This window comes from Dipodomys ordii, unplaced genomic scaffold (assembly GCF_000151885.1).
Source record: "Dipodomys ordii isolate 6190 unplaced genomic scaffold, Dord_2.0 Scaffold75, whole genome shotgun sequence".
Lineage (NCBI taxonomy): Eukaryota > Metazoa > Chordata > Mammalia > Rodentia > Heteromyidae > Dipodomys > Dipodomys ordii.
In genome coordinates, this window is record NW_012267291.1 from 2,428,807 (window position 1) to 2,447,420 (window position 18,614).

Consider the following 18,614-nt stretch of genomic DNA (forward strand, 5'->3'; position numbering starts at 1 on the left):
TCTTTTTGCTTATGTGGTGCTGAGGAATCGAACCCAGGGCCTCATGCATGCAAGGCAAGCGCTCTACCACTGAGCCACCTTCCCAGCCCCCAGCTAGTTTTTAAACAACATTATGGGGGCTGGGAAGGTAGCTCAGTGGTAGGGCGCTTGCCTTGCATGGCTGAGGCCCTGGGTTCGATTCCTCAGCACCACATAAGCAAAAAGAAAAAAAAAAGCCAGAAGTGGTGTTGTGGCTCAAGTGGTAGAGCGCTAGCCTTGAGATGAAGAGCTCAGGGACAGCGCCCAGGCCCAGAGTTCAGGCCTCACGACTGGACCCAAAACAAACAAACAAACAAACAAAAACAAATTATGATCTGGTTCTTTCTACCTGCTCCTACAATTCCAACTCAAGCACTGAAGAAAGTGAGTCCTGTGCTCTGATTTGTCGACTAGCATGTGAGACGGACAGAGACACGCTTCCTGTAGCCACGGCTTCCAGACCAATGCTGCGCAGAGACCAATGCTGCGCAGAGATAGCTGCTGCTCTGTAGTCGGTGACAAGGGGTCCTCTTGCTCCCCAGCAGTCTCATACAACTTGGGCGTGCCCTCTGTACCCGTGATCTAAATTCACCCAGTCACACAGAATCACGGTGCAGTGATTACTTTCCATTGGGCCCGAGCCTCCAGGCTGCGACCTTCACTTTCCTGACTTAACAGGTGACCATGTCTCTACTTGAATGTGTCAGTTAGGAAAGCACCCGTGATAGCGGCTGCCACCCCTCAACTTGACCATGTGCCAGCCCTGACTCTTCACACAGATAGGCCGCTGGAGGAGTGCTCCTCTGGATTGTCTCAGCTTCTTCTTGCCACGCTCCCCTTCTCCTTTAAGTATTTCCTGAGGGAGGTTGTGAGAGAGGGGACTTCTGATGATTGGGCTGCGGTGGAGACAGTGCAGGAAGGAGCCATTAGCTCGGCCCCTCCCCAGAGGCGCTGACAACAGAGAGCGAGGAGCAGGCCAAGTGCAGCGAGAGGCACTAAAAAGTGCTTTGGAGTTGGTCAAAGGAATCTCACTGGATTCAAATTCCAATTTTAATTATTTACCCCTACATCCAACAGTCACTCAGAAAAACCAATAAAGCCAGAAGCAATGACTTATTAAAACTAGCACCCTGATGAACTGCCCATGACCAAGGAAAAGACTGAGCAAGGGGAGTTAGATGAGGGGGGACTTGTTTTGCCAGGCAGCAGGTACGTGCCAGCTCATCTCCCAGTGCCCAGGTCAGTGAATCTGACACAGGATTCACCTGGAGAGAACATTATAGAAATTCCTGGCACAAAGGACCTAATCAAAACAGATGGTTTTTAACTGAACTGTGAAGCCCAGAGCCTTACAGTGACATCAGAAGGGGCATATAGCACTTCTCTGCAGAGGGAACAGCTGGTGGAACAAAGGCAGCTGAGATTCTGTGTTCTCTCTGCAGGCCACTATGTCCAAGACACCTGTGTCTACGGGCCAGGAGACCTGCCCTGGATCATCCAATCGCCTTCTCTGTTTGCCAACAAATTCGAGCCGGCCTCTGAGCCCCTCGTGGTCACGTGCCTGGAGAGGAGGCACCGGCTTCGGGTCCTGGCGCAGGCAGAGGTCCCCATAGAACCACACTGGCGTTTCCAACCGGAAAGTCATTTCAACATGAAGCTGCACTGCTAAAGGCATCTGTTTTCTTGTGGATGTGATTCTTTCCTGATAGAAACAAGGAAGCTTAGAACTAAAGAACACCAGGACAGTAATTCCTGGTACCAATTAGTTCTCAGATTTTTTTTTGCCAGTCCCAGGGCTTGAACTCAGGGCTTGGGCGCTGTCCCTGAGCCTCTTTGTGCTCACTTGAGCCACAGTGCCACTTCCAGCTTTTTCTGTATAGATGGTACTGAGGAATCAAAGCCAGGATTTCATGCATGCTAGGCAAGTCACATCCCCAGTCCTGGAATGTGTTTTGACAAGACATTACTACTGATCACAGGCCACTTCCTTAGCTTTGGGAGAAAAATCCCAGGAGAACAAAAGGCCTAAGCCTGTCCCAGTGGTCTTGGAAAGCCGAATGCTTACATAAAACGCTCAGTGCTGCAATGTGCGTTCCAGCTGGAGTTGCTCTGGGGTGGGTACTTGTAGACAGTACCTGTGGGGAAGGAACCCCCCACCCTAATGGAAATACGCTGGCCATGCCGGGCTAGTCAGTGAGAACAACAGACTGTACTCTGGAGACCCCTAAGTAAGATGAAACTGCTTAGAAACGGGGAACACTTTGTCCAAAGCTGCTGGAAGTGAGCCATTGCCCTGTTGCCTGCTAGTGCTCTTCAAGGCAACCATGGCCACGCTGCACCACGGGGCACTGTGGATGCTGGAAAGCGGGTGAGTGTGACTGAGGAGTGAATCTGGACTTCCATTTCCTTTAGACGTTTTAGCTGACTGTGTTACATCTGAGGCCCAGGTGGCTAGCAGCCCCGTCGCGAGGCTCACTAAGGCAAGCGCAGCACGCACCAGGACGAAAGCCCCCCAGCAGCACTGACACTCCCCACAGGAGATGACGGGGCAGGAGGGTGAGGCCAGGATCTGAGCAGGCAGCTGGGCAGCCTGGCCACAGAGGCCACCCTACTGACTTCCTATGAGGTCCAAGCCTGTAACAGAAGCAGCGACCAGAACACACCACTTCAGAAACAGCACAAAATACAGTAAGAACAGCAAGGTTTCAGGGCCCTTGTGTAAGTGCAGCAGCAGCTTTGGGATTGGGGGGAGTTAGGAGGTGAAGGAAAGGCCAGCTGCTCTGACCCGAGCAGCACAACACCAGTGCAAGCTTCAGCACCACTCACATCCAATGGAAAGGCAGATGGCGCACACTCCATTCTCAAGCAGACTGTCTGCTCACTTACTCACTTATAGTGTATAAGAACAAAATAAAATCCCACATAAAACTGTGTGAACTCTTAACACCAAGGTGATGTATGCACAGGGGTCCTGAGATGATGCCTCTAGTCTTGGAAACAGAGCCCTCTTGCAGCCTTACACGTTACTGTTTAAAAGCATATATTAAGTTGGGTGCTGGCAGCTCACCCCTGGAATCCTAGGTACTCAGGGGGTGAGATTTGAGGATCACAGTTCAAAGCCAGCCCAAGCAGGAAAGTCTGTGAGACTCTTATCTCCAATTAGCCACCAGAAAACTGGAAGTGGTGCTGTGGCTGAAAGTGGTAGTGCAAAGAACTCAAGGACAACGCCGGGCGCTGGTGGCTCACGCCTGTAATCCTAGCTACTCAGGAGGCTGAGATCTGAGGATCGCGGTTCAAAGCCAGCCCGGGCAGGAGAGACCGTGAGACGCCTATCTCCAATAAACCACCAGAAAACCGGAAGTGGCGCTGTAGCTCAAGTGGTAGAGCGCTCGCCTTGAGCTGAAGAGCTGAGGGACAGCGCCCAGGCCCAGAGTTCAAGCCCCACGACCGACAAAAAAAAAAAAAAAAAGAGCTCAAGGACAGCACCCAGGCCCTGAGTTCAAGTCCCAGGACTCCCCTCCCCATCACAAAATAAGTGTTTCTTCCAATTCTTTGAGGCTTGACAACCATAAATATTGCAGGAAGCTCAAACAACCCAAAGGAGATCAAAGCCAAAAACTAGAATTAGATGACCCAACTTGTGTGTATGTGTATGTACACAGGTAGTGGGATTTGAACTCAAGGCTTTGCTCTCTCATCTGAGAGAGCTAGTGCTAGTACTCTACCACTTGAACTATAGCTCTACTTTTAGCATCTTACCACTTGACTGGAGATTAAGAGGTTAAGACTTTCCAGCTGGCTTTGAGCCTTGATCCTCAGGTCCTAGTCTCTTAAGTAGCTAGGATTATAGGCATGAGCCACTACAACTGGGCTTAGCTGACCACTTCAAAAAAATATTCCCTTTCCTAACTTAATTTTCTCTTTCCACCCCATTTGCCATGAAAAGAATGTAAAACAAAAGAATTTAAAACAGAAACAGCCAAGTACACATTCACAGTTACTTCTAACTTAAAGCATCCCACAACCTCCACCTATCAGAGCCTGATCACAAGGGGCCAGAAGCTAGCAAGTTAACTACTACCACTGCCATACCTCTAACCTTCACAGCAACTTCGCTATATGCCTGTGCATACCAGTCATGTAGGGACCCTGATAAAACACAAACTAGATCAGTAGGCCTGCAGTGGGCTGAGGTTCTATACTTATTTGTGTGTGCTGGTACTGAGGCTTGAACTCACAGCCTCACACTCTTGCTCAGCTTTTTCACTCATGCAGGAGCTCTATCATTTGAGCCACACTTCCATTTCTGGCTTTTTGCCGATTAGTTGGAGGAAGAGTCTCTTAGACTTGTTTGCCAGGCTGGCTTCAAACCTTGGTCCTTAGATCTCAGCTTTCTGAGCAGCTGGGATAACTGGCGTGAGCCACCTGCACTTCTTTTAAAGTTTTTTTAATTCTTAGAGGTGATCTACAGAGGGGTTACATGTACGTGAGTCAGGTAATAAGTACATTTCCTTTTGTACAGTGTCACCTGTGCCGTCATTCTCTCCCATTCCCATTCTTCACACACGCGTTGTATAGTTCACTCTCATCAATGTCCAGTGCACTCCACTGCTGCACTTTTCACCCCTTTTCCTCAGATTCTGTGCCTTCTCACCCAAACAATCAAACCTGCCAATATTGTAGGTTATGATGAACTTTGAGTAGCAAGCACATTATTCATTTTGCACCCTGAAATGATTCCAATGTGTTTCTTCTTGTTGCAAGAAGTGAAAATACAGTGGGGAATACAATTAATTTTTCTGGCTAGTGATTTGTTTATAGCAAAAACAAAAAAGCCTAGCAACTGCCATCTCTTTGGATCCTGTTTACTGAAATCAGGCATGTATGCCTGATAGAACCAAAGCTGTCTCCAAGCTCTGAATCTCTGCTAGTGAATTTAAAAGGCACTTCTTGGCAGGCACTAGTGGCTCATACCTGTAATCCTAGCAATTCAGGAGGCTGAGATCTAAGGATTGCAGTTCAAAGCCAGCCCAGGCAGGAAAGTCTATGGAACTCTTACCTCCAGTTAACCACCAGAAAACCAAAAGTAGAGCAGTGGCTCAAAGTGGTAGAGCACTAGCCTTGAGCAAAAAGAGCTCAAAGAGGGGCTGGGAAGGTGGCTCAGTGGTAGAGCACTTGCCTTGCTTGCATGGGGCCCTGGGTTTGATTCCTCAGCACCACACAAGCAAAAAGAAAAAAGCCGGAAGTGGTACTGTGGCTCAAGTGATAGAGTGCTAGCTTTGAGCTGAAGAGCTGAGGGACAGTGCCCAGGCCCTGAGTTCAGGCCCCACAACTGGACCCCCCCCCAAAAAAAAAAAGAGCTGAAAGAAGTGCCCAGGCCCTGAGTTCAAGCTCCACAATTCCCCTCCCTCAAAGACACATCTAGAAAATTGAAGGTGAAAGGAGAAAAAAAACGCATAGCTTTCAGCCCACTGAAGCCCTGGCACAGGCCTCATACCAGTGACTGCTCAAAAATTCAGATACAGTCCAAATAGCCTTTGGCACTGGCTGTCTTCCTCCATTCCCATATTCACGGTGCACTGAAATTCCTGATGCAGAAGTGGCCGCCATTCTCCACGCACCTAGATACCCATTAAGACTACATCTCCCATGCTTCCCGGCAGCCAGGCTCCCTGGCCTTGTGACTCCCAGCCAATGGGGAGAGTAGAGGGGTTATGAGCCAGTTGTAGGTCTGCCCACAGAAATCTCTCCAGAAAGAAAGATACTCTCCTTCCCTCAAGTCAAGGGAAAAAGGGAGAGAACTTTTAAACCACAGGAAGTACAATGAGAGACAATCCATTTCTGTCCCTCAGTGCATGGTATCTTCTCACAGTGGCTCTGGCAAGCAAACACAGGCATGCACGCAACCCGTTCTGCAGTGGCAATGTTTACGCATACTGTAGGAGTAAAAAGTACTCATGACCTTGTCTTCTACAACAGATTCCAAAAAAAATTCTTTTAGCCCAGTGCCTGTAATCCTAGTAACTTAGGAGGCTAGATCTGAGGATGGCAGTTCAAAGCCAGCCGGGAAGGAAAGTCCATGAGATTTTTATCTCCAGTTAACCACCAAAAGCTGGGAGTGAAGCTGTGGCTGAAGTGGCAGGGTGCTAGCCTTGAGCTTTTTACAAAAGTTCAGGGACCAGGCCCAGGTCCCAAGTTCAAGCCCTAGGATCAGCACACACAAAAAAGTCCCCCAAATTCAGAGGTACCGGAGTTACAGCCAGTCCTGCGTCACTGGAGGGCTGGGTGGCTGCCTGGCTCGGCGCTGGGTCTCTGTGTCCGCGAGTAAGGTCAGCACCCTTGCAGCTCTGCAGAGCCTGTCAGCTGCACCGGCTTCAGCCGGCTATGCGAGGGGCTGAGGTGACACTAGGGGCAGCCTCGCAGCCTAAGCGTGTGGGGATAAGGCTGGCACTCTGATCGCTCTCATCAGTGAGTGCCCCACGCCTGGGTGCCCGCTATGATTACTCTGAAAAACTAGTGCTGACTTGGCTCACTTGGCGTCTGAACCAAGTTTTCAGCTCATTCCCCGCCTTCTCATACCTTTTTTTAAGATTTCTGGAGTGCACAAGGCACTCGGGTGAGTCTAACCTCAACACCTCCATGTACACTATGTATAATAATGCACACACAACTGAGCATGGGCATACACAGAGCTCCCTTCTTGCTGGCAGGACCACCCTGCTGCAGAGTTCCCTCCTGACCTGTGCTTCCCACAGCTGTGCTTCCCAAGCTGCTGCCAAGCTCTCCCACCCCCATGCTGCAGCACACAGCCACTTTCATGCTACTACATGCGTTCCCGCTTGCTCTACCAGGGTAAGAGCTAAGAAGACAGTCAGGGACACGGAAGGACCGACCACAGGAAGAATCAGAGCTAGCAGGAGCTAGGCAGCCTTAGGCTGGCACGGTGCCAGATCATTGCAGAGGGAACACAGCCCCTGGGAACAGCCCTGACGCGCACAGGATGCATGGGCAGACCACAAGAGGCTGACTCTACTTCAGCAATCAATGGCCTCCAAGGGTTTTCAAATGTGCTTTGGAGAGAACGTCAGGAGAGCTGAACGATAGAGGGACCCCAGGCCATTTGATTTCCTCTGCTACCAAGGGAAAAATGGAGGACGACAGGAACTTACCGTGTGACAGACTTCCGTCTTTATCTCTTTCAAGGCACGTTCAGAAAACACACAACCGCAGCCCCGAAGGAAGCAGAACCTGGAGGGAGAGTCCAATGAGGAGAATGGCTTTACAGTGGACTAGACATGAGTACCGACATCACTGACACCACTTGGCTAGACAAGGAGCCAGAGCCATGAACATAAAAATGACTGTATTTCACTGACTAAAAAATCAGGGATTGGGGTCTAGGGCAGGGCATTTGCCTAGGGCATGCAACTTGCACACACTAGACGCTGGAACCCCAGTGCCACAAAAACAAATTAATAATTATGTCATGTAAAAAATTTAGAAAATATTCATTGAAACTACAAACATAAAAAGACAAAAAGCAAATCAAGTGTATAAATCAAATATGTGTGTGTGTGTGTGTGTGTGTGTATTTAGGTTTTGTAGGGTTTTTAGTTTATGAGTATTTAAAGGTTTTTTTTTTTTTGCTGGTACCAGGGCTTGAATTCAGGGCTTTATGCTCACTCACTTGGCTTGCTGGCTCACACTGGTGCCCTACCACTTGAGCATCCGGCCCTCTGAAAAGGCCTTAAAAAGCAACTATAAACCACATGAAAGCAATATACTCAGGAGGCTGAGACCCGAGGATTGCAGTTCAAAGGCAGCCCAGACAGGAAAAGTTCATGAGACTCATCTCCACTTAAGCACCCAAAAAGTTGGAAGTGGAGCTGTGACTCAAGTGGTAGTATGGTAGCCTTGAGCACAAATGTTCAAGGACAGTGCTAAGCTCTCAGTTCAAGCCCCAAGGTTGGAAGACATACAAAAAAGCTGAACAATATGATGGCAGGGATAGGACACTAACATGTCGTTTAGAAAAGACAAAATCTACAAAAAAATGGTTAGCCTCAGATGTTAAAGAAATTCATTTGAAAACCATGGCTTGTTTCACCTCGCAGGTGTAAGTGAGGAACCTGAAGGTCTCTATTGAAAACTGTGGACACGGGCACTTCTGTGGGCGGTGGGTACCACATGGCACTGCATTTTAGGAGTGGAATTTGACAATACCAAGTAAAGAACCACTTTAAAAACTATTCAATAGAAACAGGTCTCCAAGTGCACAAATGCACAAGTGTGTACTCATCAGGTTGTAAAGCCCAACACTGCTTTTAATAAGCAAAGCAGGGAATCACAGACATGTCAAGTGCTCACCAGTGGGGAATGAGTCCAGCAACTCTGAATACCCAGAGCCTCTGAAAAGAGCAAGGCTAATTGGTGTTCAAGGTTGGAAAAACACATGAAAAATTAAACAAGGCAGCAGCAAAGTAGTTACAAAATATGAACCAGGGATCCATGACTGTCTAGAAGAACCATGTTTAAGTACAGGTCCACCTGCTGAGAGTGGACACTAGAGGGCGGATGGGCAGCAGAAAGCACATTCACATTCTACTCCACCCAGTCCCCAGAAAGTCCACCACGGAGATTTTCACCACATGCAGACTGTCCTAATGGAAACTCACTCAATAAACACCTCAGTAGATTCACTAAATAATGTGGGGTGACTCCTTCCAGCGACCATTTTATGGATGCTTACTACTATTACACTATTTTTCTTTGAACAGAGACCTAATGTATTTTATTGCATGGCAATTTATTTCTATGTGTTCATATCTTTATTATATAAATTTTACTAAATTTACTAATGAAAACAATCTATTGCACAGGCTCTATGAACCAAGAGGACAGAAGCCAAACAGGCAGAGTTCAAAAATAACTGGGAAAAGAAAAAGGGGCAGACTAAGTAGCAGAAGGGGGAGGAGTCGGGGGCCACCAGTCAGAGCACCAGGCTACAGGCAGCTGGGTTTGTTTCCTACTGAGTTCTTCCTGTGGGGAGAACCAAGGTTTTCTTAAAAAGAAGTGAGCAGCCATGCAGAAGGCCACTCCTTGTATGAACTCTGTATGTATGAAATACCTAAGACAAGCAAATTCACCGAGGAGAAGGCAAACTGACACCTGTCAAGGGAGAAGTGCCAGGGGAGGGGAAGTGGTTGCCCTGTGGGCGGAGCAGGGAGAGACGGGTGGGGCGTGGGAGGGGGAGTTTCTTTTGGATGACAAGACAGGTGGTGACGGCACTAACATGTGAATGTATTAAATACCCATGAATTAAAATGGCCGATTTTGTTACGTGACTTTCACTTTAATATACATACATGAATATGTACACAAAAATAAAAAGAAGCCAGACACTGTTGGCTCACCCCTGTAATTCTAGCTGCTCAGGAGGCTGAGATCTGAAGATCTTGGTTTGAAGTCAGACTGGGCAGAGAAGTCTGTGAGTCTTATCTCCAACTAACTACCAAACCAGAAGTGGATGCATGGCTCAAGTTGTAAAGAGCTATCCTTGAGCAAAAAAAGCCAAGTGAGAGCAAGAGGCTCTGAGTTCAAGCTCTAGTACTGGCACCAAAAAAAAAAGAAAAAGTATAATAGCTTGAAATAAAATACAGTAAGCAGGGTAATATTAGGTAAGCAAGTTCCCTGCTTGACCCAACTGCCAAAGAACTGAGCCCTCAATGGTTTAAATTCAGGCACTTGAAAGGTCCCTGGCCTTCTATTTTACTTCTCTTCAAATCCATAAGCTCCAGGCTCTTCCACTTCAGAGCATGGCAGTCCATCTCGGGTAGAGTGTGAAAGCTGGCACAATGGGCACACCGCCTGGCACACCTACCAGCATTGGTCTGTTACCTGAACAACACAAATACACCAGAATGCCAGAGAAGGAGCACAATCAGCTGGGACCTTATCTGGTGCTCACAGCATGCCTCACTACATCCGAAAAGTTGCCTGCTAGTCAATAAATCTGGGTACTTCCAAGGAACGGGAGTTGTCATGGGAAGCCCTGCCCTTTGCTTGCAGTACCCTAGGAGCCGATGGTGAAGTTGACTGACTCAGGTCTCCTGAGTATCACCCTACAACTTTCTGAAGTTCCACTTTTTTTTGTTTGCTGGTTGTGGGGCCTGAACTCTGGGTCTGGGTGCTGTCCCTCAGCTTTCAGCTCAAGGCTAGTGCTCTACTACTTGAGCCACAGCACCACTTCTGGCTTTTTCTGCTTATGTGGTGCTTAGGAATTGAACCCAGGGCCTCGTGCATGCAAGATAAGCACTCTACCACTGAGCCACCTTCCCAGCCCTCTGAAGTTCCTCTTCAGCCTTGGTTTTCCTACTCTCAAGAACAGTGGGCTGCAGACAATGAAGCCAGCTGTGCTGACAGAGCACAGATGGCCACGGGACTGAGTGTGTTTTTTTCCCGAGGCGAGCCAAGCTGAGCCCTAGGATGCCACAAAGAAACCCCAGGCGGACCAGTTCTAGTTCACGGCTCCCAGGTCACTGGCGCTGAGGCTACACTGACCTGTGTCGGCCGTTCATCTCCAGGCCCACCACGGGGCAGATGAACCGGGCTCTCTGGAGGTCGTCATGCTTGTCGCCTTTCGTGTTTCCTTTATCTCCTTCCCAGGCCGGGTTATCAGAGAGCTTTAGCTCGGTCACATTCTGTGGAGAGACATGAGCACTGTTGAAGACAGTCACATTAAGAGCAGCACAGCTCAGCAGGGGCACTGGGGATCACTGGGGGTGCCACTGGCCACTCACGGGCAATCTCACAGCTGTCACCCCCCCCCACTACCCCTGGACTGGGGAAAGAGCCACACCCCAAATTCAATGTATGATTCCCACTGAATGCAACACTTGTACACCATCAGAAAGTAAAAATCCTACATCAAACTATCATATATTAGAGACCACATAACTTGGCAGTTCCTTTTCATACACACGTTTGTTATTTGAGGGACAGAAGCAACTCACTAACTCACTAATAACATGCGCTTAGCTCATCCAAGGCCACGACCTAAGGCAGACCTTTAGGGGGAAAGTGCACGCACAGGTCTCCAAGAATGCAGCCTCACAAGGTGTTTCATTCAGCAGCTCTATGCTAGTGTTGGAAGCATCTCTTTCTACTTAACCCACTGTTTGATTTCCGCACTGAGAAGAGCAGCTAAGCACCTCACAGGAAAGCCATACTTCACAGCCCACTTCCTAAGAGTCAGGCAAAGCCAACTAGGACCTCCTCAGGTATTCTGCTAGGAAGAGAACTTAGGGCTGTAAGGAAAACCCTGCAATCCTTCCTCCAGGAGTGTTTGGAGGTTCCAGGAGAGGAGCCTGGCTAGTTATACACCCTTGACTGAAGCACACTCCTCTGTTGGTCCACTCCACACTCAACCTCAGAAGGGATACCCATGCCACAGTGAGGGGAGGGGACATCAGATAATCAGCCCAATCAGTAGACAGATCAGCCTATATCCTGCATCTTTCTCTGCACTGCTCCCATTTCTTGGAGGGGAAGGAATGTGCATGTTGTGTGCATTACACGTTTGACCACAAAAAAACCATTGTGTTTTAAGCATTGATTAAAAGAATACAAAAGCTAGTGACGTTTTGAGGTAAAAGAATTCACACTTGTGGCTTTTTCAGGAATGAAAATCAGTCTGGCAATTTCTACAGTACCATCACTGGCTACATTTCTTTTTTTTTTTTTTTGTCTTTTTCTTTTTTTGGTACTGGGGATCGAACCCAGGACGTTGCACTTGCTAGGCAAGCGCTTTACCACTGATCTACATCCCAGCCCACTGGCTACATTTCTGAAAAGTACTCAAATAAGCATATCCTATAATCAGCCCCAGAATCCAAGCAAAAAGCCTAACATGTGAATGAAAAAGAAAGCAAGGCAAAGGAAAGGTCCTAAAGCCCTCTCCTGGGAGCCAGGGATTGGGTTCTGGTTAGGCCCACTAAGGAGCCTTGCAATTTCTGGAGAGCCATTATCACCGAGGTGAGGGCTCATCAGCCTGATGCCGCCAAACTTCTTCAGCACCTTATGGATTTTTTTCCCTTTTCATTAATTACATTTGAAAGATTCTGTTCTCTCAATATATGTCCCCAATTTATATATTTTTTTCTTTGATGCATGGTCCCAGAGCTTGAGGACAGAGCTGGCAAGTAGAAGTCACTGGCACTGAAGACATGACGCCAAGAGGGCTTGAGCCCTTTCCTTCTGCCTCCGTAGGTAATGGAGAACAGGACTGCATTTCCTTCTGCCTCCGTAGGTAATGGAGAACAGGACTGCGTGCCTGGTCTCCACCAAGAAATGGAGGGCTATAATTACAAAATTCTCTAATTTTTTTTTTTTTTGGTCAGTTGTGGGGTCTGGGCTCTGTCCCTCAGCTCTTCAGCTCAAGGCAAGCACTCTACCTCTTGAGCCACAGTGCCACTTCTGGTCGTGATCCCGTATCTCAGCCTCCTGAGTAGCTAGGATGACAGGCATGAGCCACTGGCACCCGGCAAAATTCTTTAATTTTATGAAAGCACCTCCCAGATTTAACTAAAAATTCAAGTAACTGAATTTCTTCTTCTTTGTTTTTAAATGGTGTTGGGGATCCAACCGAATGTCATGTTTTAAACAGGATAAGAAAGTGACCTGTTAATGAGCTATATCCCCAGGCCTCAAGCAGAACCTTGATTAAGTACATTCAGAAATTTCACAGCTTCCATAAAACCACAACAGGTTAATCATGCAGAAGTACACGTGTAGGTATTCTGGGTTTGAGATTCACATAAGCTATTACTTCACAGCTCTATTAGAGGCTGGATAGGATTAGAATCCCAAATTCTAAAGTCAGTCGTTAATGTACATAATTTTATGAAATAAGCTCAACCTGGGAGACTCTTTGGAGCACTGTAGAAACATGCCTTACCTTAATGCTCTTTATGTGAGATGCTGCCTTCCCAAGAGCCTTTTCAGCAGATTTGTCCAACAGAAACTCAATAACCGCGTCTTTGTTATAAAGTCTGCAAAAGTAAGGATCAAAGTATGTAGCAACAAGCAATGTTCAATAACCAAAGGAAAACAAATGCTAACCCCAAATCACATTTGATAAAGAAATGTCTTGCTTTACAAGTAAAAGTGCCTATAACCTTCTATCAACCCTTATGAACATGTACAAAGAAGTGGTTTAAATCAAGAGGCAAAGGGTAGATAAAAAAATGAAAAAGGTAACCTGAGAAAGGGATTCTAAAACCTGGGAAATTAAATGTTAAAAAAAAGTACATATTTTCACTTTTTTTCAAAAATAAGAACAGAAGATTCAGAACTTCTAGGCACACATTATTGGACTTTAAACTGGCTAAGGCTGGGGGTATGGTTCAAGTTGGCAGAGCTACAGTACTACCAAGAAAGAAGAATAAATAGCTAGAATCAGCTCCCCTGTTAAACAAGACATAATCTTTCCATACCACCTACCAATCTCTACTGACTCTCACATGGTTCCTTTATGCTTTGTATTTCGAATTTAGCAGAGTTAGAACATGGCTCTTGAGGTTTTGAACCATGGATTGAATAAACCGAATTGATTAGGGGAGTGTAGTTATGTCCAGAAATAGAGAATGAAAACGTTTTCTAAACAGATTTGCTTAGGATAATTCATATTTGATGAGTCTAGAACTCTTTGTAGCCAGGCACCAGTGGCTCATGCCTGTAATCCTAGCTACTCAGGCGGCTGAGATCTGAGGATCACGGTTCAAAGCCAGCTTGGGCAGGAAAGTCGGTGAGACTCTTATCTCCAATAAGCCACTCAGAACACCGGAAATGGCACTGTGCCTCAAGTGGTAGAGTGTTAGCCTTGAGCTGAAGAGCTGAGGGACAGAGCCCAGCCCAGAGTTTAAGCCCCACAACTGACCAAATAAAAAAAAAACTCTATGTACACATTAAAATTTCCCTTCAAGATCACCGAATAAACCTATGTTGATTAAAGTAAAGCAGCCATACCTGCCAAGTTCACAGGCAACTATTGGTCGTCTTAGGATCTCTTGACTCAGAGTGCAATAGTTCCACTGGGCCACTAACTCAGCATCTTTATCAACCTAATAAAAGAAAACAAAAATAAAATCTTTCAATTAAGTTTCACAACGGAAAATTCCATGGTATACAGCTCTCTATATAAGCTTAATACTATGCTGATATTCTGATACTTAAATCAAACCACTTTTATTTTTATTTATTTATTTTGGGTCCGGTCCTGTGGCCTGAACTCTGGGCGTGGACGCTGTCCCTCAGCTCTTCAGCTCAAGGCTAGCCCTCTACCACTTGAGCCACAGCGCCACTTCCGGCTTTTTTCATTTTGCTTATGTGGTGCTGAGGAATCGAACCCAGGGCCTCAGGCATGCAAGGCAAACACTCTACCACTGAGCTACCTTCCCAGCCCACCACTTTTATTTTTTAAATCAAACATAGTGAGGCTGGGCATGGTGATATACACCTATAATCCCAATACTCAGGAGGCTAAAATAGGAGGATCACACATTTGAGTCTAGGCTTGGTAGATTACCCAAGCCCTGCTTCAAACAAACAAACAAAAAAGCCTTGATGATTATGATGATGATGATGTTGGTACTGAGGCATGAATTCAGGGCCTGGGCACTGTCCTGTAGCTTCCTTGCTCAAAGCTAGTGCTTTACCACTTAAGCCACACCTACACTTCCAGTGCCTGGGTAGTTAATTAGAGATAAGAGTCTTATGGACTATCCTGCCCAAGCTGGCTTTGAACTGAAACCCTCAGATTTCAGCCTCCTGAGTAGCTAATATTACAGGTGTGAGCCATAGGGTACTTGGCTGAGCATGAAACTCAGTAATGATACTTGGGTGGTATGCACAAGGGCCTGGGTTCCATCCCTAGTATAGCAAACAAAATGAAAAACAAGAGTGACAGATAAAGGGAACGAAAACATCATGGGTAATTAATACTGTGTCAAACAAATGCAACATATACAAAGCAAGTACCACTTACTAAAACTGTACAAGTAGCTGGGCATCAGTGGCTCATACCTGTAATCCTATCTACTCAGGAGACTGAAATCTGAGGATTGCGGCAGAAAATCTGTGAGACTCTTATCTCCAATAAACTACTTAGAAAAAAAGCAGGAAGTAGTGCTGTGGCTCAAGTGGTAGAGCGCTAACCTTGAGGCTCAGGGTCAGCACCCAGGCTGAGTTCAAGCCCCAGGACCAGCAAAAAACAAAAACAAAACCCAAAAAACTGCAAATACTACCATTTGTATTTTAACACTAAATCTAGGAAGGGCATGTAGAACAGAACTTCTTAAGTATTGCAAGGAGGGTACTAAAAATTCCAAGTTTCAAATCATGAGCTTGATTAAGATTCTGATGACCAAAAGGCCACTAAGTGTCACTTCATTAGAACAAAGGACACGTTTATCACCCGGGAAATTCCAAGAGACTTATGAGTACCGGTCCAGAAACCAGGGGTTAAAAACCAGCACACACATCTAGTGGACATTTCTTATTACTTCACAATATGGATTTGAGATGGAAGCTCTACAAGGGGTCGCGCTCTCTTCTGTATTCCCAGTGTCTAGCCCAGAGCGCACGGAAAGCACTATTATTTGCTGTGCACGATGGAGTGAATAAAAACTATTCTGCTTGCCTAAACATGCCTAGTATTTACCTTTCCTCTTGTCTACCCCCTTTTGACATGTTGCTTGCCCAGCTTTTCAGGAAGCTACTCCCTTTCAGCCCCATCACAAGACACTGAAAGTGAGCTGAGGCTAACAAAACACAACAGAAACTCCACGAACTGGCGAAGGGACGGAAGAAAGTCGAGAATGCCAGCCACGCTCCTTCGGGCCTCGGTCTCCACGTCTGGCCGAGGGTCTGGGCGGTGAGGGTCCCGCGAGTGGCGGCCGGGAGCCGTCAACACGGCGGCTGGGAGCCAAGCGAGCGGCCGGCCGCGCCCGGGCCTCGCAGGCCCCGGCCGCTCCCCGCGCCCCCCGGGCCGCCCCCGCGCCCGCGCCACCCACCTTCTCGACCTTCTTCGGCCCCTTCACCAGCTCGTGTCTCTTGGGGATGGTGCCCCCGTCGCAGCCCATCGCGAAGCCCCACTCGAGACCAGCAGCAAAAGCTCCACTTCGCCACTTCCGGGATCGCCGGCGAAGGAGAAAGCCACCTCCGGCCCCCTGTGATGACGCACCGCCCGTCGCGCAGCTCGCAACCGGAAGAGGCGGGGAGCAAGGCGAGCCCGTTGCCTAGCACCGGTCGCCCCAGGGAAGCGCTGCCAGGAGTTGGGCGTGGCCCGGGACCTGAGCCGCTGGCGCGCGCGCCGAGCGCTCCGAGTGCGCCCGCTGCAGCCGGCCACGCGCCACCCGGCCCGGGATTCCCGCAGGGTGGTCGGCGCTCGCCCACCGCCCCCCCCCCCGTTCCCGGTCGGACCCCCCAGCAGCTGGGGCTGCACATGGGCACCGTGTGCACCGCGGGACCCATCTGTGGAGCCGCAGGTCGGAGCCAACCACCCTGGACCAGCCCGGCCGAGTCCCTGCAGGTTCGGGGCCCCCGCGAGCCTCCGACCGGGGCGGGGGCCTTCGGTACGGCCCTGCGTCCTGCTGGCGGTGCGTTATGAAATTCCCCTCTCATTGGGATAGTATGTATCTTACTCACTGCCTCCTAAGGCCCAGGTTAGGTGTTTTGTTGTTGTTTTAAGAGGCCGCTATAACTAACAAATGAAACATTTATTCTTATAAGAGATACACTGATGTCTACATTCACTTTTGAAGCGACCAGCTCTATTAGATTATAACGGGAGCAGAACTCCCTTTTATAAGACCATTCCTGAAATCCATCGTAGTCTACTGTCAGGCTCTTGATTATTTCTTTGTCCCTTTAATCATTTTACAAACCAGGAGAAAAGCTCACTGTTGACTAGAAGTAGATTCTTTTCAGAACTGGAAACTGCCACAGTGACCTAAGTGAAATGTTTTCAACCTAAATCGATAATAAATCTGCCGCTGGTAGCTCTGGGTTATAATCTTAGCTACTCAAGAGACTGAGATTTGAGGATTGTGGTTCAAAGCCAACCCAGACAGAAAAATCCATGAGGCTCTTTATCTCCTCCAATTAACCAGCAGGGACCAGGAACTGAAGGTATGGCTCCAGTGGTAGAGCACCAACCTTGAGTGAAAAAAGCACGTGAGACCCTGAGTTAAAGCCCTGGTACCAACACCAAAAAAAAAAAAAAAAGAGGAGGAGGAGGAGGAGGTGGGAGGAGGGACAGAAAGAAAGAAACAAAGTTGTTGAAACAGTTCCTCACTTGGGAACAGTTGCCCATTAAGAAAATAGGTAGATGTGAAAAGTTCCAGGTCTATAGAAGCAGAGTGGATATTACTGTCATCAGTGGGAATTAATTGATTTATCAATAAATTGGTCTCTCATTGGCTTCACCAGAATGAATCCCCGGGAGAGTGGGAACTTTCTGTCCTTTCCAGTTGTACCCCAGTACTTAGAAGAGGGGTTGGCATAGTCAAAGTACATTTCCTCAGTAAACTGAAAAAAGAAAAACAAAAAAGCACAGACTCATTAAGGAGAATTGACAGACCCAGTTTTGCAGCCTTCTCCCCCTCTGACCCCCCAGACTGTGAGCAGTACAGAACAGCTGTTTCCAGAACCTTACTTGAAGGCTGAGTCTTTTAACAAAGTCTAGCAATGCCTCCTGCCGCATAAAACGGTGTCCTTAACATGACCTCTCCCTCTGCAAGATGACCACTGGAGAAAGCTCAACAACAATGCCTTGTCAGCTGTGCTGGCTGAGGTGGACAGCTGGACTTCTCTCTCTCCTTTCCCTTTTAGATTCATTGGTCTCTTGGCTACTCTGTGCCTCAGACTATACCCAAGTAAAGCAGTGTAACTTATCACCATCATCAGTGGCAACTATCTTGGGTTGAGAGCTGGTACCATGGTAGAAGGCCTGCCTGCATGTATTACCCTTCTTGACACATCGGGTTCTGGCATCTGGGAGGCAGGTGTGTGTCACTGACTTTGTTGAATAAAAGGGATTTTCCTTACATAAATCCTTGGGGACAACTTTGTCCTGCTCCAGATGTGGACTTAAAGAGAAGGGTGAGGATGGAATGATCAAAGTGGGCGAAATATAAAACACAATCATCTACTAAAACCAGTGTTTCAAGCCAGGTGTTGGTGGCTGGTGCCTGTAATACTAGCCACTCAGAAGATCTGAGGATCTGAGATCTGAGGATCATGGTTAGAAGCTAGTCTGGGAAAAGTTCATGAGACTTTTATCTCCAGTTAACTTGCAAAAAAAGCTGGAAGTAGAGCTGTGGCTTAAGTGGTAGAGCTCCATTCTTGAACAAAAAAAAGGACAGCACCCAGGCCCCTAAGTTCAAGCCCCTGCGCAGACATGCATAAAACAAACAAAACCCACCAGGCGCCCGTGGCTCACACCTGTAATCCTAGCTACTCAGGAGGCTGAGATCTTAGGATCTCCGGTCAAAGCCAGCCCGGCAGGAATGTCCGTGAAACGCTTATCTCCAATAAAC

At 47.7% G+C, this 18,614-nt stretch overlaps 2 protein-coding genes across 2 annotated transcripts in view; one reads left to right on the plus strand and one right to left on the minus strand.

Annotated features, from left to right (window-relative positions):
- The window catches only part of Gcnt7 (glucosaminyl (N-acetyl) transferase family member 7), a 5,771-nt gene extending 4,084 nt beyond the window's left edge, over positions 1–1,687 (plus strand). Inside the window, exon 2 of the mRNA XM_013024284.1 lies at positions 1,461–1,687. Coding sequence (XP_012879738.1) covers positions 1,461–1,687 — 227 coding nt within the window. The remainder of the gene's footprint in view (positions 1–1,460) is intronic.
- The window catches only part of Rtfdc1 (replication termination factor 2 domain containing 1), a 28,743-nt gene extending 12,512 nt beyond the window's left edge, over positions 1–16,231 (minus strand). Inside the window, exons 1-5 of the mRNA XM_013024379.1 lie at positions 16,089–16,231; positions 14,044–14,138; positions 12,974–13,067; positions 10,579–10,718; positions 7,188–7,266 (exon numbers count right to left, since the gene is read on the minus strand). Coding sequence (XP_012879833.1) covers positions 7,188–7,266; positions 10,579–10,718; positions 12,974–13,067; positions 14,044–14,138; positions 16,089–16,157 — 477 coding nt within the window. The 5' untranslated portion in view covers positions 16,158–16,231. The remainder of the gene's footprint in view (positions 1–7,187; positions 7,267–10,578; positions 10,719–12,973; positions 13,068–14,043; positions 14,139–16,088) is intronic.
- Between the last annotated feature and the right edge of the window lie 2,383 nt (positions 16,232–18,614).